The sequence below is a fragment of the Apteryx rowi genome, unplaced genomic scaffold, assembly GCF_003343035.1.
Source record: "Apteryx rowi isolate R43461 unplaced genomic scaffold, aptRow1 scaffold_79, whole genome shotgun sequence".
NCBI lineage: Eukaryota > Metazoa > Chordata > Aves > Apterygiformes > Apterygidae > Apteryx > Apteryx rowi.
The window spans coordinates 1,442,617-1,467,017 of record NW_020451082.1 but is presented as its reverse complement, the minus strand read 5'-3'; the positions used below and the strand labels follow the sequence as shown (position 1 = coordinate 1,467,017).

General features: G+C 34.9%; 1 protein-coding gene across 1 annotated transcript in view; it reads left to right on the top strand.

The window, feature by feature from the left end:
- The window catches only part of USH2A (usherin), a 408,708-nt gene that overhangs the window by 50,781 nt on the left and 333,526 nt on the right, over positions 1-24,401 (top strand). Inside the window, exons 9-12 of the mRNA XM_026088840.1 lie at positions 4,229-4,424; positions 5,219-5,349; positions 16,797-16,992; positions 20,357-21,004. Of these exons, the coding sequence (XP_025944625.1) occupies positions 4,229-4,424; positions 5,219-5,349; positions 16,797-16,992; positions 20,357-21,004 (1,171 nt within the window). The remainder of the gene's footprint in view (positions 1-4,228; positions 4,425-5,218; positions 5,350-16,796; positions 16,993-20,356; positions 21,005-24,401) is intronic.

The following is a 24,401-nucleotide window of genomic DNA, read 5'->3' as shown; positions in this document are numbered from 1 at the left end:
TTAACCCTAGCATACTTAATAAACTGTAGCTACAACACTCTTTAATGTTATAGGAGAATGAACTTCAAAGTCTTATTCCAAATCAGATAGAGGGTAAAATAAGCACAGATCTCTTACCTGCAGTTGAATATCCTAAGCAAGCCAGAACTTGTGTAAAAGAGAATGCGTGCCAAGTTCTCATCAGCTACAAAACATCTCTTCTTCCTCTATTTTTGGAAAAGTCCTATGAGGTCGGGGTCCAAATGAAAGTTTGACGGAGGGAATGCCTGATTTGAAAATAGCTTTGAATTTTATTCCCAGACAATTTAAGCAGGTATGAATTTACTGAGCAGCCTGATAGTTGGAATGCGTACACTTTGATTTTGTTGGACTTAGTGTGGCTGCTTGTAACTTCTCCAAAGAAAGCACAGATGAAAGAGGACTTTAACAGAAATATATCTTATGCTGCTTGACAACATCTGTAGCAGTGTTTAAGAGATCTCAGTTGTACCTCATTATCAGAATTTGGCATAAAAAATGGCAGATCTTATGTTCTTTGTCAGTCCAGTTCTTTGTATGTCATTTTGCCTTTGCAAAGCAACTATAGTATCTTTTAGCAAAATATTATTTTGCATATGATACTTGTAAACCATCTGTTATGGACTGTGTTTAGTTTCTAAAACTACATGACATCCTTTTTATTCTGTCTTTGCTAGTCACTTAGAGTCATTTAGAGTGTTCTAGATTTTTCTTCATAATAAAACCTGACTTTTAGAATGTAAAAGCTATTTGGTTTTCTTTGGAGAGTTCACAAGAAACAGATATAGCTCAAAGCTCTGTCTAACGTGCGGTCTTGACAATTAGTCAAATGCTGTAATGAGGATGCTGTAGAAAAGCCATGAGGAATTTAAGGAGACTCTTCAGAGCAGGGCTAAGCTATTCTAGAATAAATATAGCCTAGAACCCATATTTGTTTGACTAATGAAGCTAAACAGTGAAAGCGTACTGTCCATTTGGGGCACAGCCTGGGATCCTGTAGAAAAAAAAAAAGTCATTAGCTACCCTATWATAGTGAACACTTACAGGGCAGCTTAAATAGGCATGGCTGGGCAATATATGTAATGGTGGTTTTCAACAACAAGATAGCATTTGAAAAGATCTGAGAAGATGGTGTTATGATCTTGATAAAATATCTCACATCAGCAGACTTTTAAATCTATATGTATAGTTAATGACATATCTATAATACATAAGTTATACATAAATGTCTATAATATGTACATATGTATATTGGTTATTGCAACAGAACTTTGACTGACAGATATGAGGTGGTTTCTATTACACAGAAGAGAAAAAAATCAGATGGAATAAATTCTACGTAACATAGCATAAAAAAATAGGATGCCACCCAGCGGTAAGCAGCAGGGTAGAACACTTCCGGTATTTTAGTGCTAGAGTAGAAGGTTCTAATTAATCACAACTTATTGCAAGTCTTAAAGTACTGTTACTGTTGCCTTCTGAAGTACTTCATTATTTGTTGAATGTTTCTTTGCAGGTACTGTCCTTCGCATTTGTAGTGATTAATAAGGAAATTGGCACATATATACTCAGGCTAAAGTCTCTGGTGATCTTTCCATAAATATGCTGGATTCAGAAATTTTGATAAATAAGTTTTTAATCATAAAATTAATCAAAAATCCTAAATTCATTAGTAAAAATAAGTTTTTAATCATAATTATAAACTAATGAATTGGGCCAAGATAAGGTAGGTATTTTGACCACCTGGCTTCATGTAATGTATTTTCTCAGAAAACTGTTTCAGTGGTCATAGAAGGAGAGCAGTTCAGAAACTATATATCAAGAGGACACACGTTTGTTATTGTCCACAGACCAAGCCGTATATTTAACATGTTTTCTGAAGGGCCTAAATGCAACAGAGAAAGAGGACATCAGCGTGTTTGTGTTTTTTATACTGTTATCTCATGGAGAAAGGAATGTGTTGTGAAGAATTAGCATTCTTTGTTACTCTGCCTCTGGAACTTTTTCAGATTTGTCGAAGGCTTTTGTGGGGAATTTACCTATCCATTTCATATACGATAGCCAAGAATGGAAATCTGAATTCTCTAGATACCTTTGAAAACCTCAACAATTATGCTTTCGAAAATGCCAAGTTTAAATGTGGTGAATGAAAGCCTGAGGATTACCATATATTCGTCATTTTTCTGCCAAAACTGAAAGTTAAATGCAGTTCTTATTCTAATAAAGGTGTGGCAAACTCAACAGGATGAGGCAGGGGTCCAGTGCACATTTCTAATGAATACAGATGTGACACCTGCTAGAACAGTGCATATTTGACAATCATTGACAATTTTTGAGTGACTGCTATTTAAAAGCCAAAAAATATACATAGTTTTCACACTGTATAATCAAATGCCATCTTTTTTGCTATGATTTCTTACTACTAGTGTGTTTTATCAATAGGTGTAAACATAGGTGTGCATGTGTAACTGATCTAAGATCGGATCTGAAATGAAATTATGAATGCTCTCAGCATCTAAGAGGCTAGCCATGCATGAATGGAAATTCTGGCTTGCCAGGTTGGTAGCTGTGTCTGTACTCTGTTTTCCTTTCAAGGAAGATGCATTTCTGTTGACATGCTGAGATGAGGAAGCTACAGCAGTGGGATGGTTTGTCTGGGAGGACAGGTTTCTTTCTTGTACTTCTACGTTATATGATGCCTGAATGAACATTCATCTTAAATTGCGGATGCAACGTAATGCTGATTTTCCTCAATGTGCAGCCCAGAGGGAGTRATGAGAGAGAAGAATGGTGGATGTGAGTGAGGGGAGGACTTGAACAGAGTTCAGCTGTGAACCCTGTGTAACCGTTATGGGCAAGGCATTCCTCCCGGTATACTGCAACGGGGATAATCATGATCTGGTAGTGATTCTTCTGTAAACAAAGGCCAGGGTTCAAGGTCTGAAGCGAAGGCTTGCTACTTTTCATCCTGAAGCCTGTTCTTTTTCTCTCACTGTTTCTTTTAGAAACTTCTCTTAGACTGTTTCTGAAAGATGGAAATAATAATTGTAATATGTTTTGTCTCTAAGATCCAGCAAAGCACAAATATGGATGGAGAATGGATTTTTCGTAATACCAGTTACATTAGAAAATTTTTTATAAACAAATATTTCTCCAGTGTCAACACTTACAATTATTTAAGACGATTCTGTAAAGACTATTTGGATTGTTCAGCATAAATAGAATGTAATTGTTCAAAATGCTTAAAAAAAATCCAGGTTGTTTTTAGTTCTTGATGTACCAATAGGCATAATAAATCTTCTCCTTGAAGCCTTGTAGAGTCTGTTACAAACAGAAGATTATTCCCAGTTCATATTATTCACAAAGCTCGGCTTAGAAGGTAATATTGTGAATTCATCCAAATAAAAACTGAACTTTGGAGTTGCTTCTGGACTACTTAAATCCAACCAAAAAACCAAGTCTTTAAGTTAATTAAATAGTTGAATTTTATTAGTCTTTGTTTTTTATCTTTTTTTATTTTATCTGAATAAATTTGAAAAGAACTGAAGAAAAGATAGTTTTAGGTTTTTATTCAAACAATGAATCTGTTTTCCTCGTATTCCATTGATGTCATATTTCAAATATAAGTTGATAAGTGTAGGGATTTTCTTGTTTTTTAAACTTTGAAATTTCATAAGATAAATGCATATTAAGGAGTGCTGTAATTTCAGATACTCTGTACAGCATGATTCACCACATATTTGGGCATAGTAGAACTTTTGTTTCATCCAAAAGGTAAAATGGTATCTGTACCTTTATAAAGTACAACAAAAGATATTATTTAAAATGCCTCCAAATGGATGTAGTAAGTAAATATCTCTTGTACCTCAGACTTGATAGGCACTGTTTTGCATCTTTAGAGTTTAAATTAAATTTGAATCCCAGGTCTTCAGCCTGTGCTGAGTATCTGAATACTTATAATTTAATTCTTCTCTCCACCTTCATTGATTTTAATTTGTTGTTAAAGTAATAGAATTAAAAAAAAAAAAGTTATTTCCCTGCATACTCTTTCACTTCCTGTTCATTTGAAAAGGTAAAGTACCGTTTTTTTTCTGTTGTGTAACTGGAGGAAAAGCATATAAAACAAAATATGTGTATAGAGAGTATAAAAATTTTCTTACCAGTATAAAGCAGTAGTCTTGTTTTGTTTTTTCTTTTTTTTTAATTTCAGTGTGATCGCTGTTTGCCATTGTATAACGACAAGCCTTTTCGTCCAGGTGATCAAGTTCATGCCTATAACTGCAAACCCTGTCAGTGTTACAGCCATGCGGTAAGCTGCCACTATGACTTAACGATGGACCCTTTTCCTCAGGAATACTACAGAGGCGGTGGGGGAATATGTGATAACTGTCAACACAACACAGCAGGTAAGTCGCAAAAGAATGTAGTGTTTGTTCTGCAGTCACTTTTTTGGTAAGTCTTCTATCAGCTGAAATTACTAATGTTCAATGGCTGACATCTCAGAATATTATTATGTATATGTATTTTTAGAGTATCCAGGTAGTGCACACGTTACAACTGTGTCAATATTTAAGCTGCAGGAAAATACTGCTAAAATTTGGTCTTATCTTGTATAAAATCTTCCATGAAGAAGACATCTCAATAGACAATTATAGTGTATAGTTTTGAAGCTGTTTCCATTATATGTGCTAGAGCATTTTAATCCAGAATATCAAGTCCTTCTAATCAACCCAGTTTAACAGATAACATGTAAAAGTGTCGTCAGTTTTTGCTGTAACATCAAATTCTTCCTTATTGAGTAAATGTTTATATGCTATGGAAGTAGTGTATTTGAATACTTTCTTACAGTTCTCTTCTATTTCAGTTTCTTGGCTTTGTCTAGCTAAGGGAAGAAAGGAAAGTTTCAGGTTCAACAGTAATTTTTCCAAAAAATGTATAGGCATTCGCATGGCACAGCTTTTATAAAAGTGTGGTATTATATAACAGATGGAAGTTTAATGGAGTAAAACATAGTTTGTAACAGGTTCATTGTTTCATATGCTCTGGATCACTAAATTGGCAGGTAGAGATGAAAGGTGCATTAAAATGGACGTCCTGAAAATTATAGAATTCTCTCAAAGGAATAGAGTCTTTAATTTTGAATTATACAGCTAATTTTAATGAATTGGAAGCCATAATGCATAACCTTTCCTTCATGCAGGAAGAAACTGTGAGCTGTGCAAAGATTTCCATTACAGACAAGCAGATGCAGATCTTTCAGCCATTGATGTTTGCAAACCCTGCGACTGTTACGCAACAGGCACCAAAAATAAGAGCCTCCTGTGTGATAATGTAAGTAGCCTCAACAGAGAATAATAGCAAAGTATTTTAATTAACTGTGTTTGTAGCAGCAAGATTGTGCAAAATGTATTTAGATGGTAAATACTTCATAAAAATTGCTTAAGTTCAGCCTTTTCAAAATGGTTATTGACTTTACATTAGAGCCTGAAAGACAGCAAAACACAAAAACCAATCTGACACATGCTGTTGTAGAGTTCATCTGGATCAGAAAGAGACAGAAAAGATGCCATATGAATTTTCAGAAGTGAATTAGTGATTTTGGGAGACTGATAAGTACGAATGTTCTCAGTAATTTTAAGATATCCAGTTTTTGAGTGTTTTACAAGGTCTTGCTACTGTCTTAAAATTACTAACAGATTTTGAAAATTTAGACAATAAGATGAGTCTGAAATTGAACTAAAATTAAGCTAGTTTTCCCTGTAATGCAGACAAAGATTGATATTCCATATAATTCAAAAAGTCCATTTAAACAAAAAAAGTGACGATAGCTGAGAAGAGGAAAAACCATCATATACGCTTTTTAAGTCTATGGACCTCATTGACAAGCAAGATGTATAGTCTGCTCATAAATCTAACTGTAGCTTTCAAAACACCTGCTGAGTGTCTGTTAAAATAGTGTCCAGTAACAATGTAAGAATGATAAACTGAATGATAAATTGTACTGAATCTAGATATATTTTATGAAATTCTGTGTTTGTGGATTTTTTTTTTTTCCTGTACATGCCTATGGAGAATAGTTAGCAGGGAAACTCAAGTGACTGAAATCTTGAAAGTGCATTACAAATGCATTACAGCTCATTTTCTAATCACATATGTCCTGTTCTTGGTGAAAATCCAAGTATTGTTAGGAATTGGGAAGAAATTGCCTCTTTGTCTGAAATGTGTTTTAAAAATGTTTTAAAGGGATTTGAGTTAGACCATTTCTGAAGCTTGTTGCTGCATTCCCTGTTTCATCTTTTCTCCAAACTTTTCATAAAATAATTCGTCTCTAGCATTTGGTGTATCTTGTTATTAATTGCATTTTATTTAACAGTAAGCTTGTGTGGACCTGTTTTATTCTCATCCTTGGCACTTCAGTGGTACAAATATATGCCTAGTTTGACTCAATGTATCTTCACAGAACTCATGGGAATGGGTGCATATGCTGAGTGATATGCAAATTTAGCACACTGTGTTTTTAAAAATAATCCCATGGCCACAAATAAAATGAATTTATAATTTTCTGCCTTCTGAAGATGATACTTTTTGGCAATATCACAGAAATGAAAAAGGCTTGAAAACCTCAGATGTCACGTTAGGACTATTTTTGTAAGGTGTAAGGAAAATGAAAACAAATGCTGATCTGCATGTTCATGGTTTCTGATTAACCTAAAACAACTGTAGCTGTCATTAATAATTAAAGGAGGAGTAGTTTACGAACTTACAGAAATTCCTAATTTAACAGTAAAATGTACCAAAAAGTTAATGATGAATCTCAAATATGTGAGTACGATTTGGGAGCTAAAATGGGAAAAATGGGGGAAGCTGCTCAATAAAGCATCAATTGACTGCTGCAGTAGAAGCAGTGCAGAGAGAAATGATTAAGAGGCATTAAAGAATAGATTAATACAGCTGGAGACTAAAGGCTGAAATGAATTACATGAAATAGGAAGGCATCATTGAAGGAAATGTTTCCAGATTTGACCTGTGGAAGATGGAATCATAAGAAATAAGGACCCTATTCATGAAAATTAATTGTCACGTCACAATGATAATTTTCAAGGAAATATGCCAAAAATGGTACAGAACACACTTTTACTGCATAATTTACCATTTTCTGCAGTTCATCAAGATTTTTTCTTTCTGTGAAATGCCGGTTGTTATCACTAAGTTCTAAGAGGTACAGAGTTACAAAATTAATCCATTGAATCACAGATTAATCTGTTGAATCATATAGAATATTTACTCATCAAATGTAGCAATATTAATGTCGATAATTTACAGAATGGCTAGAAGAGCTTACTGTAACACTGCTACTCCCATCTCTTTTCTTTGGACTGCTATGAAAACTTTATGCCTATTCTGGTCACCTATTTCTCTCTGCCCTTGGTAGGAACTACAGGCAGGTGTTTAGTATTTCTCAGTTTCATAGGTTCTCAGTTTTCATACATCACTAGGTCACTTATGTGTAACTTCATTTGTATTTTAAAGTGCAGACTACCAATTTAAAAACTGTATTATAGCCTTATGACTGGGGTTTTAGAAGGGGTGTAGCAGCACTCCCAAGAGCAGCTCATTAGACACTTTTTTGTAGTGAGAAGTCTTCCCTTGAGACTGGTGGGTACAAGATAGAGAATAGCTACAGTTTGCTTAAAGATGCATGAAGAGAAGATGCATGTTGGTTACATCCTGTTTATGAACTTTTGGCACAGGATAATTCAAGCGATCAGAAAGTCCAGATGAATTAATTAGGGTGCCTAAGCTTTGAGAGTGAAGGAAGGATGGTCTGCTGCCTTCCATTCTCCCCAACCATTCACACACGAGAAAATGCTACCAGAATACTGCTAATGTGATTATTTATGTTCTGTATGGAGAGCTGGAGATTAATCTATTCTGGCCCTTACACCACAATCCTTGACTCATTTTCCTGCGCTTCTTTTTACCAGACTGATCTACAAGTGCTTATATATTCAATCAGGCACAGCAGTTTGTAGTCCTTTCATGATTCCGTTATAATATGCCATATATAACGACATGAAAAAAGTGCTCTTTTCCAGGGCATTTGTTTCTAGGCAGAGCTGGAAGTGCTGCCATTGCTTTTTACCTGTTCTTTGGAAGTCTCGATTCTAGTCCAACTGAATTTAGATATCTTTCTTCTCCCAGCTTTTTCTGTTTGTTTTTTTTTTTTTTTAATTTACTCATAACTTGCAAATAAGTATTTATCATATACCTGTTGGTGCAAAGAAGCTGTACTATACTGCAGAGGATATTAGCTGGAGTTGCAAAGGCTTAATTGGCTTCTGCCAGGGTGGTAGTTGTCTTGACTCATGTTACATGAAAATCCTTTTTAAGACATAAAGCTGAACAAAATGTTTTCTCTGAGGAGTCAAATAAATACATAGATTTTCATGCTACCACATAAGCATTTGATCAGGCTTCAGATTTCACCTTTCTGCATGCCCTTAAATATTGCTCATTTGATTTTCCTAATTTTTTTCTCTCAGAATTTTGAATTTTTTTTTTCATATAATGGAAAATCTATCTTACCATTGGCCAATATTAAAAACATCTATATCTAGGTATCTGTGTATGTATATGTATCTTAAACCAAGGTAGCATTTTTATTTCTCAAAGAAATATTTGGAATATCTGAACAAGTTGATAAATTCTTTGATCCAAAGTTAAAATGAGTACTCCTCTGTTCTCATTTTTCCACTTACACATTTTTCAACCTATTTATTGTGCTTGGCAATAAATAACTGAAATTTGTGATAAAAGGGGAAGAACGTCTGTTAAAGCAGCAAATTAAGGGTATTTCAGTCAACAGATGCACAGAATAGAATAAGGAATACAAATGCATCTGATCAACAAGATTTTAAGTACTCAGCAGGTACATTTCTGAGACCATGAAATGTATGTTTTGAATTTCTACTATGTGAATACTTTGGCTAAATAGCTTGTTGTACCCTCAATAATAATTAATAACATTCTATGGAATGAATTCTATGGAATTCTGTCTGGGTATTTTTATCTCTTCTTAAGTCCTTATAGCAGTTCAGTAGCTGGACATTGGGAAGGTTCTTGAACAGACTCCTCTTTGATTTTTGTGATTCTAGATGTGAAGAATTAGACTAAAATGTCCCCCAGTTAAAGAACAGTGGATACAGTCTAAAAAATTGAACTGCTGAACTGCTAGGCGTGTCTAACATTCAGAAGTCTCAAGTAGTCTTCTTTCTGATTAAGGACAATGATGCTGTAGCTGAGATTTGTGCAGGGGGAAATTGCTTGAATACTCTCTATAACCATTTACATTCAAGAATATGGGAGTAATATGTATTTTATACCTAAATTATAAATAACACAAGAGACGTATGCTAACTCAGCATTAGTAACTTTTGTTTAAGAGGTCCCAAGATACACTACCACTTGGTAATAATGCTGTGCTAGATTCATTTTCACGAGGGACAATCTAGGCGGATTTTATTTATTTATTTTATTTATTTTATTTTTTTTTAAGTGCTTTAGTACTAAGATGGTCATGTTAGTACTAAGATGGTCATGTTAACGCAGGAGTTATATCTGTCTGCTTACTGTTTGGGTCAGAACCAGGCTTGTCCAGCATAAGCTGCAGAAGAATGGATTGCTTTCTGTTCTTCTGTAACCAGAATAATTAAAGTCTATTTCATTAAATGATGGCATTCTTTAGGGGAGAAGAAAAAAAGATTCAGTAATATCTGCAGTGCACAACTGATGAAATTCTGGTTAACAAAATGTTTAAATATTAATTGTTACCAGTGTTCTCAATGATACTGTTGCTTCCAGAGGAAGCTTAAATTTACAGGGATTACCGAAAGAAAGGAACCCCCCACCCCCCCCCCAAAAAAACCCCAAACCCTATGCTTCATAATTCAGTTAGATTTTTATACATTTATAGAAATAATTTATTATCCCATTTTGATGTGTGTTTCTGTACCATCATGTGCAGTGTACCTATTTCTGTACCGTCATAAACATTTATCAGCTTGTACAACTTTTTCATAATGGTATCTATTACCAAGCATTTCACAGTGCTTCTAGATTATTTCAGTGCTTCTTTATCTTTACAGATAAAGATTATATTAAAGATATGCTTTTTTTTATTCAGACCAATTATTATTTTTTTCCTAAATTCATGCCATAACCAATTTTCTTAAGAATTTGAGAGTGCGAGCGTGCTTTCATTTTTTTTTTTCTCTTCTTTTGGCTAGAATTCCAGTTCTTTAAATCAATTTTCTGAACTTCCTTATTACTTTTATTGATTTTTTTTCCTGTACTTTCTCCAATTTGTCTCTCTCTTACTATTCAAAACCAGGCAGTGTTTGAGCTGAAGCCTTACCTTTCCTTCTGATGTCTTACATATGAGATTTTGTTTTAATACATCCCATAATGACATTTACCTTTTCTGGAGTGGTATCATATTGTTTATTCATATTTAACTTGCAGCAGTCCAATATCATTTCCAGATTATTTTCTGCATTATTGTTTCCTCACAATTTTTCTTTTTTTCACATTTGGTCTCTCCTTGATATGTGTTGTATTTTGAATTTCTGTAGCTATGTCATCTTTACTGACTTCAGAACATTTGTGAACAGTGTAAAAATGATTTTGAAACTCTCCCCCCGACAGCCAGTGAGACCCAGCAGTGCCCACCCCAACCAGGACGCAGTCCTGCAGCATCTAAACATGGCAGGCAGAGCCATATAACAGGGTCCATCGACAGTCCCCGACAGAGCAAAGGGATGAACCCGGTACAGGGTTCATCCAGGGAGTCCAGTCCGGAGCAGCTGGAGACATGACTACAGCGTAGGTCCGAGGGGTCCATCGAGGAGACAGGCACACCCACCGTGTAGCTCAGGCAAGGCCTGGGTGCTTAACTGGAGCTCCTGGCCCCTGGGCAGAGGGTGCCGGGGGAGGCCCCAGGCGAGGCTGGTCGGGGCCCATAAGGCCTGTTGGTGCCTCCCCCAGGGCCCTGGCAGTGCTTGCTCTGCCTTCTGAGCTACTGTAATCTGAGAGACTTGCGAGCCTGTTCTCTGCTCGCTCTTCAGAGTCTGCTAATAAAAATATTGAAGCTTAGCACCAAGGGCAGACAACTGCAGAACCCTATGCTTTCTCCCTTCCCAGTTTTACAAGTACTTTTTTTCCTCCTTCTAATGTTTTTATCTGGAGCATATTTCTCAGCTTTTCCCTTAAAATTCCACACAGCAATTTGAAGTATAGGCAGCATATGAAGGATAAAATCTGTGCAATATGGGATGCATTATAGCGGTGTATTTCCCCTAGTTGATATTCATGTCTATTTATAATACCATCCTTACCACAGAGGGCAGGGTTAAAGTGGGATTACAGAACTCTATTTGTTGCTCTTTATTTCAGAGGCTAAATTTCAATAGTTATCTTTTATCTTGGTATCCTGTATTGACAAGAAAATGGCTGAAGCAGCAGAATGGAAAGGTTTTCTAGTCGCTTAGAGCTAAGGCATGAGCAAAATAGTTGAGTGAAAATACATGATGGTCATTTGTGAATAAAAGTAGAGGCTCTTTTTTTGTCTTGCCTATAGACTATCTTTCTTCTATTTGACCCTTTTTCCAAGACTTTGAAATCATCGTGGCAGATGGCTACCAGTGGATTGCTTACAATTGCTCTAATTGTAACATAGGAACCTATTTTCAGATCTATTAAGCAGTCTGATAACTTTAGTTTTCTATACTTTTCTCTAGCCACCATTAAAATTTAATTCTTCTTAGAACCTGGAAACCAGTTGCCACTTGTATTCATTACAAATGGAAGACTCTTTTCTACGCAACAGTAAGGTAGAAGGAGGACATTTTTATAGGGAGATCTCCAAAGGGTTTCATTGACTGGTTGGTGGAGAAAATCTGAATTATATTCCTCAATTAGCCAATATTTCTCCCTTATCCTGAAGAACTATGTTTATTCTTCTAGCATCACTTTTTACCCTATTAAAAGGTCAGTTTTGAGGCATGCATTTTCTGCATCTGAATGTGATGAAAACTACTACTTCTTGTACTCTATAATAGCCTGATACTTAAAATTATGCTGAGGATATTGGTGCCCTTTGCTTCTCTCAGCACTCTGTAATCTGTAAATTTTACTTGTTGCATCAGGCATGTCTGCCACCTGCTCACAATAAGACTTGAGTTTACGTACATTTCTTTCAAGAACAGCCATACGGGATCAAAGGAGGCTTTCATCTAGCGCAGTATCCTCTCTGATAGAGACCAGTAGCTGGTGCTATTATGAAGCATGATCCTTCCCTGGTACTTTTCGAGATTCCAGCTATTAATGGTTTGGGCACTGCCTGACCCAGGAATTTCATGCAAGTTGCTGTTTCATGTCCATGTATGGAATTCATCTAACTTATTTTTGCATGCACTAAGGTTTTTACCTTCATGATATTGTCTGACAATAAATTGTACAATTTAAAAGTTGTATAGAAAAAGTTCTTCATTCTGATTCTTTTAAGTTCTCTCTCTGATAATTACATGAGTATTCTCTCCTTCTTATATTATGAGAAATAATGTATATTCATTCTGTAAACCTGTTAAAAGAGTCTGTAAAAATTGTTTTTGTGTTAAAAAAAAAAAAGTTAATACACAATGGATTTTTATGATGGAATGACATTTTCTGTTTAATTCTCAAATCTTTTCCTAATAATTCCAGTATTCCATTTGTCTTTTATAACTGTCTCAAAGCTTTCAAATGATTTTTATGGAGAATAGAGCAACTTTAAGAGCTCTTTTCTTGAGCGATAATAGCTCATTTAGGACTTACACTGTCTACCTGTAGTCAGCATGTTTCTCCCCATGTGTTTTCTTTGCATTTTTTTATGTAGAAATYGATTTGACATTTTGATCACCCATTTTGTTCAGCATATGTCTCTGCAATATTTCCACATTTTGCTGATGTAAGCAAAGAACTGCAGCAGAATCACGAGGCATGATTTTCTCTTACAAAAAAACATACCAAATCTTTTCCACTATATCAAACTCATCWTCTTGTTTCTACCAGTTTGCTTTGTATAACAAAAGGCTACTAGTCTGTAGATCTCAAACTTCCTTACAGCCTTTGTAGGAGATTGATGGTTAATTTTACCGTTTTCTATTCTTCTTTTACTGAGGTTGATTTAAGCAAATAATAACTCAGTAATTTCATATTTGAGTTCATCTAGAACTCTTGGCTGTATTGTATCTTATTTCTTATGTATAGTCACTTTCAATAGAGAGATTTTGGTAAAATCTTTTACTTCCGTTATTTCAATTTGAATCAAGTCTTGAAAATTGTTCCAGATATAGGATTGTAACTCCCTGAGCTCTTTCATAGTGAACAGTTGCAAAATACCTTCTCTGTATTCTCAGTTGTGGCTCTGTCTTCCCTGAATGCTTCATAGAATCACAGAATTATTAGCTGGTCATCTGCTCCAGCTCGAAGCAGGACTGTTGTCAACACTAGATCAAGTCAGTCGTGGTTTTGTTTAGCTGAATCTTGAATATCTTTGAGGATGGAGATTCCACATTCCCTCTGGGCAAAATGTTCTGATGCTGCCTTTTCCTCTGAGTGAAAAAATTCTGATGTCCAATCTGAATCTGCTATTGTGCAACTTAATTGTTTACTGACCCGGCTGATTCTCTGGTAGGCTTCTTCTGCTTCTTCTGCTTCTGACATTCGGAAACTTTTTTCTTTCCCCTTCGTGCCTTGAGCAAGTGCTCTTTAAAACCTGGGTTTTAGACTGCCTTATTGTGGTTTTAAAATTTGTTGGTGTTATCTTCTTTTTTAATTTCCTTATTCTGATCTGACCTCCACTCTTTGAAAGTCTTTTTTTTGCATTTAATACTTTCCTTCATAAGGTAGCTTTTGGAGTGCGCTATGTGTTTATACTGAGCTCTAGGGGGAGGTATCCTTATATAAAAAGTTTTCTACATGCAAACAGTTTATACTCTTTCTTAGCACTTTCACTTCTTTGACAAGTTTCTTCCTTTCTGCGTAATTTTTCTTTAAAAGATAAAGGCTACGATGCTATACTGTGTAATTTTGGTGTGCTATACTCACAGACACAGAATGATTCCTTTATAGTTATGTATTAAAATAGGTATTGTTCTTCATTTAGCATTAGGCTAAGAGTTGCTTTTTGCTTGTGAGTTCTCTAATCCTTGTTGCTGTTTTTTGCTGTTGTGCCCTCTCTTAACAGCAGGTACAAAAAGGTAAGAGAGTCTTGCCTTTTGTTTGCAGTGAGGGTCATTGTAAACAAAATATTTTTTGTTTTAATTTTAAATAAATAAATGTTTATTTTAAAATATTATTTTCTTGCCTTTTAACTTCTTCCTCTTTCTGCAAAATATTGGTGATACCTCAGTGATAGATCTTTCATGACAGCTCACTGAGAAGGTTTTATTATACTACAAAATACTTCTGGGGAGGATAGGTAGGAACATATGCTTATGTGGAACTTTTGCGTAGTTTTGTCCCCAGTACCATTGGTCCCTTCCATTGTTTCAGCTTTGCCTGGCTTATAGGTTTTAAGTGAAGACAACCATGAAAAGAAGCTTTTATTGTTCTGGTAGCCGATTAAAAGCAAAGTATGTTGAACTACAGCTGTTGATGCTGTAGAAGATGACTCTCTCTAGATTCGAATCACTGTGCTTTTTCATTTATGTCAATGTTTACAATTAAAAAAGAAAACTTATTGACCCAAAGAAAATTACTTATAACACAAAATTTTGGTTGTCTACTGGTATCTCTGCATTCCTCAGAACACTTGAGTTCAGAAAAATGAAATCTGTGAAAACTAGGCCATGGTACAAGCACTATGAAACATTCACTCCAACCTGTTTGTGCATTAACCCATCATGAACATCATGAACACATTTTCTGTCTGCCATTAAACTGTACTGAAGAGGAGGTAACTTCTTTTAAGCACTTGAGTGACTTGACAAAAAAAAAAATTACCACCTTGTAATTTACCATACCTTCCCATTTTTGAATGTGACAGACACTGTCCTAACCTATCTAATTATTATACTGTATTGTACTAATCTCCTGCTAGCTGCTGAGAATCCAGAAAAAGCAAGCAAAACACTCATACCCCACTACTAACACAGCATTCAGAATACAAAGCTTAAATGGGGCATACTAAATTTCTCAAAACATGCCCAGGCTTCATTTCTTTGATGAAAGGTCAGGAAGCAGAACTCAGGTGCACAACAGGGCATGACCTTCTGAGATGTTCTCATATCCCAGTCGCTGTTCTGCAGGCTGCTCCATCTAACCCTATTATTATTCGATATAGCTACACAGAATGATGCATGCAGCTACAGAATCTGCAAATATATCTCACTGGTATTGCAAGTTGCAAGCGGGCCTAGTAGAGTAGAGTGGCATACATACATGCTTTCTGGTCTTTGAGCAATACTTTAATTCTTCATTCTCAAAAGCCTGAATTCAGTTGAACATGTCATAATGAGAGGATATTCTCACCCATAAGGAACTTTAATGCAGTTTTTTTCACAAAGGGTTTTTGTCTTTGTTTTACATTTTTATTGAAAGCAGTATGATTTTCTTAGGCTAGTGGTCATATGCACAATTTGTACTTGTGATGCACACTAACAGTGAAGACATCTGGGGAGTAGAAGTTATAAGGATGTTCTCTAACTCATAAAAGATTTTTCAATCCCATGTCCTGCGATGGTGTAATAGGAATGATAGATGTAAATGGCTGATACCACAGTGTGATAAAAATGGCAGATGTAATGTCCATCCCAAAGTATTTGTAGGTTTTCTTTCTTGGTGTTTAGATGAAAATGAAACAAATGAAAGAAAAAAAAGTGTTCTGTTTGTTTCAGTCAACACTTTCTTCATGAAACATTTACTCTAGTACCATTTTTTGGGGGGCCTGCCCGCCTTTTCTGTTGTCCACAGAGAATCAAAAACTCTCTACTTGCCTTTTAGTGGTTTCTGTTCTGTAGTGGTTTTTTGTTTCCTTGGTTATGAGTCCTCAACTTTTTGCCAAACCAGGTGTTATGCTTCTCTGTATTGCCCGACTCCCTGTCCTCATCATATTGTGTGTTGCCTAATCTGTTTAATCTTGCACAAGATATGAGGCAAAAGCCCTCAAATCATGATGGCTCAGGCATGACATAGAATGACTCAAATGCTGCCCATTAAGAGAACAGAGGAGGAACTTTGTATCCCACCACTGAGATGGAAGGCTTGGATCTCAGCTGGACTGAGGAAATGGGGAGAGGGTTTGAACAAAAAAATGGAGAACTTCACCACTGAAAATAATACAGTATTTTATAGTAACTGTGATTCAAAAAAGTACTGTTTGTTTTAAGAGAAATTACCATTTTTACAATACAATTTTGTAATTATTCTTCAGTTTACTCTGTCCAACTTGTAAATATTTCTGCATTGTTTACTCAATTCCTTTTCCTCCCTTTTGGAAAACACAAGACTTTTTCATGGTTTAAATGTAGTTAAAATCCAATAGTTACACTCTTTAATATTTCTTACTTTTTTTTCCCAACTTGTTGAGAGAGGAAAAAAAATGTGTTACACAAGCCTATATTTTCTGTTCCATTTAAAGTTCTCTCCTCCACGTCTTATACTCCCATTCTTGTTGCTAATGAGTGTATCATCTAAAAATAGATATGTTCATCATTCTATAATATTTTGTATCTTTCTAGATTGGAGGCCAGTGTAATTGTAAGAGACATGTGTCTGGCAGACAATGCAATCAGTGCCAGGAAGGATTCTACAATCTACAACAGTCAAACCCTGATGGCTGCAGTCCTTGTAACTGTAATACCTCTGGGACAGTCAATGGAGATATTACCTGTCACCAAAATTCAGGCCAGTGCAAGTGCAAAGCAAATGTTATTGGTATGTGTAATGCGAGAGTTCGGAGCCATTTTTCTTATCATCTCTGGAAATAAAAACCACTTGATTTCTAAATGAAAAGTATAGTAAACTTCTTTGCTGAAGGCAGATTAAAAAATGAATGAAATTAACTGTTGGAAAATTATTAATTTAATAATTCTATCAAACTACAGCTTGAAGCTTAGTTTAATCAACCCTTTAGAAGTTTCTTTATGGCATAGCTGCATTAGCTTACATAGCTCCATACTAATAAGTCACAGAAATAATGTAATTTGCTTACTGCATAGATGTTTCTTTTAGGAAATTAACACTTTTTCAAAATGTTTTATACTTAACGAGTTCTAAGAAAATCGTTTCCATGCTAGTTTTCTTGCTAGACCAAAATAAATGGATTTTTTTCTCAAAATATTCTGTGCTACAGAGTCCTTTGTGATAAATCTGTCCATTTTTTTCTATTATATTTCTTTGAACTGTTCCTATGAAATGCAAAATAAGTCAACATAATTCCACAGATCATGTACATTGCTAGGGTTAGTTATCAAGGGCCACATAATTTTAATTTTGTAATTCAATGCCAAGCTGATTATAATAAACTGCTACCTTCTGTGTTATTTATCATTTTTTTTACAAGACGTGCTTTTTTGTTTGTTACTCCCACAGGTATTTTTCAGAAATTAGATTTGATTATAGCAATTTATTACTTCCAGCATATTTGAGGGGAGCCACAGCCACATAAGGACAAAATTTATCAAGTGCCCAAAGTACGCAGTATATATAATACACTTTGAAATGTTGATATATGGGAATATTATGCAAGGAGAATTTCCTGATAAAGTGAGCCTTGCATGGTAACTGTCTCAGACCATACATATGTCTCAAAAAAAAAAAAAAAAAAAGATCCTTTTTTGCTTTGTTATTAACACAGTTAGAAACCTATTTTTATGCAGCTAACCATAGTTTTAGGTTGTATTAACAAAAATTCAAGTATCTGCTAATTTATAATTTACTGAATTGTGACTATTGAATTATTATAGGGTTGCAGCATTGTGATCCTTTCTTTGTGTCTTTTCTTTTTTCTGATTGTGATTGGGGTTTCCAAAAGCAAATACAAAATAACAACAAATAAGGAAAATAACTGTAGACAGACATAAATGTTAATAGTTTGTATTCTCTTTCTTGTGGAATGCCAAGTACCATGTTTTCCATGTAGTGAAAGGGCTGCTAAGAGTCAAAAATAACCTCTGTGACTTTTTCCATTCATCTTAAAAACATTTTCTATGTTCAATAAAATGGACTTCATGGCATTCTTAGTTATATGTTCTTTGCCTACATTTTGGGTTTGGTAAGGTTCATCCCCTATGTCTGTAAAGACTTTTTTTTTTAACCTCAGTAGGAGTTTGGTATGCAAGAAGTGCAGAATCTGATTCTTGCATGCTTGATTGTTTATATATTATTTTAAATATTTTGTCTCCTTGATGGAAATAATAAGAATTATTTTTATTTCCAATGAAAAAAGTTATAGTCAAAAATGTGTAAATGTATGCTTTCTGCAAATTTACATGTAAATATGGTGGATCACTGCTGTTAAGCAAGTGTTTGACTGTCTGTGGGATAAAGACCTAATTCTTTTCAGACTGGATTCTCTTTTTTGTTTTCCAAACCAAGTGTAAATAAGCTTCTATATGTTAGTACATGTTTAAGTAAATYTGATTTACCAAATGTAATTTACCAAAACTGTGCAGTAAACTTTAACAAAGAAAGCTTTCCTCTCTGGATTTCTAAATTGGTTTTTAGAGCAATCTGTCTGTTGCCATTTTATCTGTTTAAACAAACAGGATAACAGAAAACTGCATCTATGGACTGTGGTGTTATGAAACGTGAACTGTTAGAGTTAACACAACTGTTAAATCTTACTAATGATTCTATCACCAGTAAAATACATTAGCACCAATAATTTTATTAAAGTAGGTCATTCATCTAGAATAAAAAGGTAGAAGAATGTGAATTAAATGCCAAGCGTGCTAACTCCCCTGTACTTGTTAACATTGAATGTGATGCCCTGTAGGCCTTCCTCAGTATCGTTAGGAATAGATTACCTGTCAGGAATATGTATGGCATATTCAAATAAGCACTGCGCATATTTTTAAAACTGATATGATATGAATCCATGTAGACCAATTTTAATAGTTCAAAATGAGTCATAATTCTTGTTAACAATACAGTTATTTTTAAAATTTGCAGCAATAGTGGTCCTTTTTTATTTTCCTTATTGAAATTAAATGATATGCCTTAGGTGAGTCATTCATCACTGTTAAAGAAACTTGCCTTCTGTTGGAGTTTTTGAGCTTTTATCCATGTATATAAAGCATTTCCTACTATTTTAAATTTTATTTTTCTACATATAAGTTATTAAAGGTATTTTTGTATGTTTCTATATTTTTTGAACGATGGCAGTATTTTGCTAGAACATTAGATTATTTTTTTTTCTGGGTGCAATAATTAAATGATGGCTTCATAGTGAAGGATTTTCCCGTTGCAGGGGAAAATACATAACTGTGAATTTGCATTTTTCATATAATAATCTAGTTTGCTTTCTTGTAATGTACATTTTATAAACTAAAATACAAATGCTATCCCTTGGGGCAGGGATAAAGCAATGACTTTGAAAACAAAGCTAATAAAGCTACAGGATGAAGTATTAAGAAAACAGTTTAGATTTTAATGCACTGTAGGAGTTAACTAAATCATACATTTAGATAAAAATATTATTTCATTCTGGATTATGGAAGGCATTTTCTGCTTTCAGTAAGGGCTAACAATAAACACCAACATACATATAATCAATGTTAAAACTGGCATACAGTGTTAAGTAGCTCATTCATTGTAATTAGTCTAACTTGTGTTGTCCTAGAACATATTTAATGTTTTTAATATAATATATAAATCTGTTATCAAAACAGATTGAGAGCCCAGCACAATTTCTTGCATACTGCATTTCTACTAAGTAAGGGAAAGAGTTAATGTAACAATTGATCATGCAACAGGTAGTATTCTGAGGGTCGCATAGATGAATTCTTTTTTCTTAGGTATGTTTTAAAATCTCTTGCTGAAGTATCTTAAATTGTATTGAGAAGCCAACTGAAACGCATTGTTTCTGAAACAAATTGGAAAAGTAAACAGGTTTTTGGGATGCCACTGTTGTTCAATTGACTTGTGCAGTCTTTTAATTCCTGTTAATCATGGTGGTGAAGGAAAAGATTAGTCGTTTCTTTTTCTTTTTTTAAAGTGTATTATACAAATACTTTTTTTTCATAGAAATGAGTGGTGTTTTGTCTTTTTCTTTTATTAATACCTTTTCTCTTTTCAGGCCATAGGTGTGATAGTTGCAATTTTGGATTTAAAGCTCTCAGAAATTCTAATGAAGAGGGATGTGAGCCTTGTTGGTGCAACATCCATGGCTCAGTGAACCAGTTCTGCAACCCTCTTAGTGGGCAGTGCAGCTGTAAGGAACAAGTAAAAGGACTTCATTGTGACACCTGCATGGAGAACTTTTATGGCCTGGATGTAGCTGGCTGTAAAGCTTGTGAATGTAATGTTGCAGGGTCACTTTCTGGAACTGTGTGCAATGCTGAGACAGGGCAATGTGCATGTAAACCAAATGTTGGAGGAAGACAATGCAATGAATGCATAGATGGCTACCACAAAGTACAACAAAATCCTTCCTTTATTTGTCTGCCATGTAACTGTGATAAGGCAGGTACAGTAACAGTAAACGGCTCTCTGCTGTGTGACAAATCAACAGGACAGTGCCCTTGCAAAGCTGGTGTAACTGGCCTTCAGTGCAGTCAGTGCATGCTTCATATGTACAACCTTACTGTTAGCAACCTCCATGGCTGCCAGCATTGTGACTGTGACACTCTGGGTACATTGACAGGAACAGTTTGTGACCACCTTTCTGGACAGTGTGTATGTCTGCCTCATCGTCAGGGAAGAAGGTGCAATGAGTGTAAACCTGGTAAGGAAATTGGAAGAAAATCTATTTGATGTAGTAACTTTTGCTTTGTTACATATTATTACAGTTCCTACAGTATTTAATATGCAGCTACAGAGTTTGATGCCTGATATACCTCTTACTTAAGTTATTATTAATTTTATTTTTTTCATATTTCTTCCTGACTCTGTGAGTAAGAATGAAGAACTAATGTCCTACTCACCATCACATATTTATTCTCTTGCCATACAGGGATTGTGTAACTTGTGTTATTACAGCAGTTTCAGCAGGTCCAAAATAGTATTAGGCCTAGTGCTTCTAGGTATTGAAAAAATACGCAGCTTGTCATGGCCCATTCACTAAATTGCAGTCTAAGAGGTACATTAGCATAGTTACATGAATAGCAGCTATCCACATAAGAAAACTGAGGCAGAGTCTTCTTGAAGAGTTCTGCATGCATAAGGCTCAGCAGGGAGGGAGGTAAAGAGATGTTTTTTGAACTCTGATGAGACTGGCAAGCATGCTGCTTGAAAAACCTACACCTGCCTAACCGTGTTGGGGATATGCTGACTTTCACAAGGATTGCTTATGGTTTGGCCCTATAAATAGCTGATACTGCAATTGCTGCATCACAGCTCAAGGTTCCATACTGTATTACGGTAAATGGAGTTTTAAATATTCATTTTAAGTAGGTAGCTCTGCAATTATATTTTAACATTTTTGTTTTAAACAGTAGTTGGATAAAGTGAAACTACAGGCATTATTAACCTACCCTTAGTAATATTAAATAGATAGATTTAGTTCATGTTAAATACATGTGCAATTTATTAAAGTAGCAGGTCACATTAGAAGGTACATTATAGCCCCATTGGTTTTAATATGCCATTCAATAATTTGAACAGAGGTTAAAAAAGCTGCTTAACCTCCATTAAGAATTTTAAAAAATATTTTAATTTAAATTATTTTAGGTACATATACTAATAAATAAGGCAGTGTTCTGTTTTTCTTAGTTCCTCCTCCAGTGCTGTTTGACCTGCTAACCCACTACAGCAGCCACTTAATCAGAGATTGGCAGAGGAGTGATATCAAGGCTTCCTGAGTCAATGACCACCCTTGTCCTTGAAAAATAAAGGCCAGGCTTTATGCAGAACTAAATGGTTTAGAAAGGTTTAATTGATACTATGAACAGACTGGTATGTGGAAAAGCCTACATGGCACTCAAAGGAATACTTAAACAGTAGTTYCTGTTTAAAAAAAAAAGTCTTGTTATAAGAATTATTTTTAAAGTCGCTAAGAAATGAATGTATGTGATGAACACTGAGCTCTCTTCTGTAGGTTAAACTTTAAGTCCTTAACATTGTGGGAGTGTTGTATTGCTCTTAGCACAGCGTATTATGATATTTTCACTAACATTTTAGTGTTAATCCCCATGTGAGCTGACTTAGATGTTAAATGCAGCTATACTTTTTTTATAAATACACTTTGTTAATATATTTCAAAGGAGAAGGTAAAATAGGGGTGATTATTACAGAAAAGATGAGGCTTAGAGGTAAATTAGTATTGCTTACTGCTGTTAGAAAGCCAAAAGCAAAAAAACCTGAAAAAAACCCAAACCACCAAGCCAAAATCTCCAGAAGCCCAGACTGTACTGGTAGGTAGTTCATGGCTGCTGATGGCAGCACATGTTTAAAGAGAAGTGGAACAAAGATAGAATGCAACAACAGCAACAACAAACAAGTAAAATTAAATATTAAAGAGCTGCATGATGAAATGGAGGAGGTGAAATGTGTTAGACAACTTAATGATGTGTCAAAATAAAGACTTTCTTAAAAAAATATAACAGTGAAACTCCCAATTTTGGAAGAATTTGCACTAGTCTTCTATTATATAATTATGAGTAATATAGTAATATCCACTTGTAGATACATCCAGATTTTTTTTTTAAGATCAGATGAGGGAAATGTCTGGTAGTAATAGTGCAATTAAGTTATAGAAGTATGGAAGAGTTTAATTGGTTTCAAGTATGTTAAATATGTCCTTTGGCTTCGCCTTGGGACAAAGATAAGAAAATGCACTTGAAGTATATCTGTAGCCCACACAGACTAATTAAAAGCACACAGTTAATTAGGTAAAACTGGCAACCATAAAAACATATTAAGAACTTCTTAGGTTTTTGGGACATTTCAACTGTTACCTGAGTTTTCTGAGTGGAATACAGGTCATATGTCTTTTTTTCTCTGGATAATTATGTGTCTCTTGTAGTTGATGGTATTTAAAATAACTTCAGAAGACAGGATGCCTGCGTCTTACCATGTCTTCTGTGTGCCTTGATAAAGTTTGAGACGTTTCCAACAGTTACAAAAATCTTAATCCTGGAAGAGCTGCCAATGGAGAAAAATTGAAAAACCAAACCAAATGTAACTTTGGGAAATTATTTTACCATAAGAATTTTTAAAGGATTGTTTCCAGAGCATTCAGCATGTGTATCATCTACTATTAAGCTGTATTGGTGGCCCATTGTTTTCCGGTTTGTTTTCATACAAGTAAAATTTTTAGTAGATTTCTGTACACTTTATTTTTTTTAACTAGCAGTATATGAAAAGAGAGGAACGCTTGACTCTTACATAAAGCCAAACAAAACAGCGGTTTTACCATTATGTAAACTAGTTTTTGAGATGTGCTAGATTGCAGTATTTGAAAACTAATTTTTCTAGTCCCCAAATAAGTCTGAGGAGTTTGTCTGTGTCTTATTCCATGACTGTGGTGCCACACTGGCTGGAATACGTTCCATAAAAATGCTGTTCAATACAGATCTTGGATCCTATGGTGAGTGCAGGCACAGCTGTAAGAGGCTTTTTCTATATTCTTCATTTAGTGAGCAGGGCTTTTGATAGTACGACACGGTAGAAAAGCTGTAAGCCAGAATGTAAAATGTGTCACCAGGCAGCAGTACTGAGTTTTATATACATATTACATCCCTTCTTGGCCAGAAGAATTTGATGTGTGTAATGACAAAGTTGTCAGTGTTGTTAACACTGTTACGTTAATTATATTTGAAGCATAGGCTGTGGTTAAGAAAGAAGACTTACCACCACAGTGTAAACACACTATGGGATTTTTCAGGTGTTCCTTTTTCAAGAGATACATATATACGGAAGGAGAGATGATAAGAATATCATTAAAATAAGGAGGATGAATACTTTACTATGGCTTTTATTCTTCCTTTTGAAGGAATATTTGACAAATATGATCAGCTGCGGTTGAATTGGAGAAAATCTGAAGAATAAGCATACTACCAGTTAGATACTGTGGAGATTTGCAATAGCTCTCTGCAAATCTGAGATTGGCTCTATTATGCAACAGTGGATCCTTCATAAAGCGACTTTTATGGGCTGTTCTAACATTGCTGTAAATTAAGCTT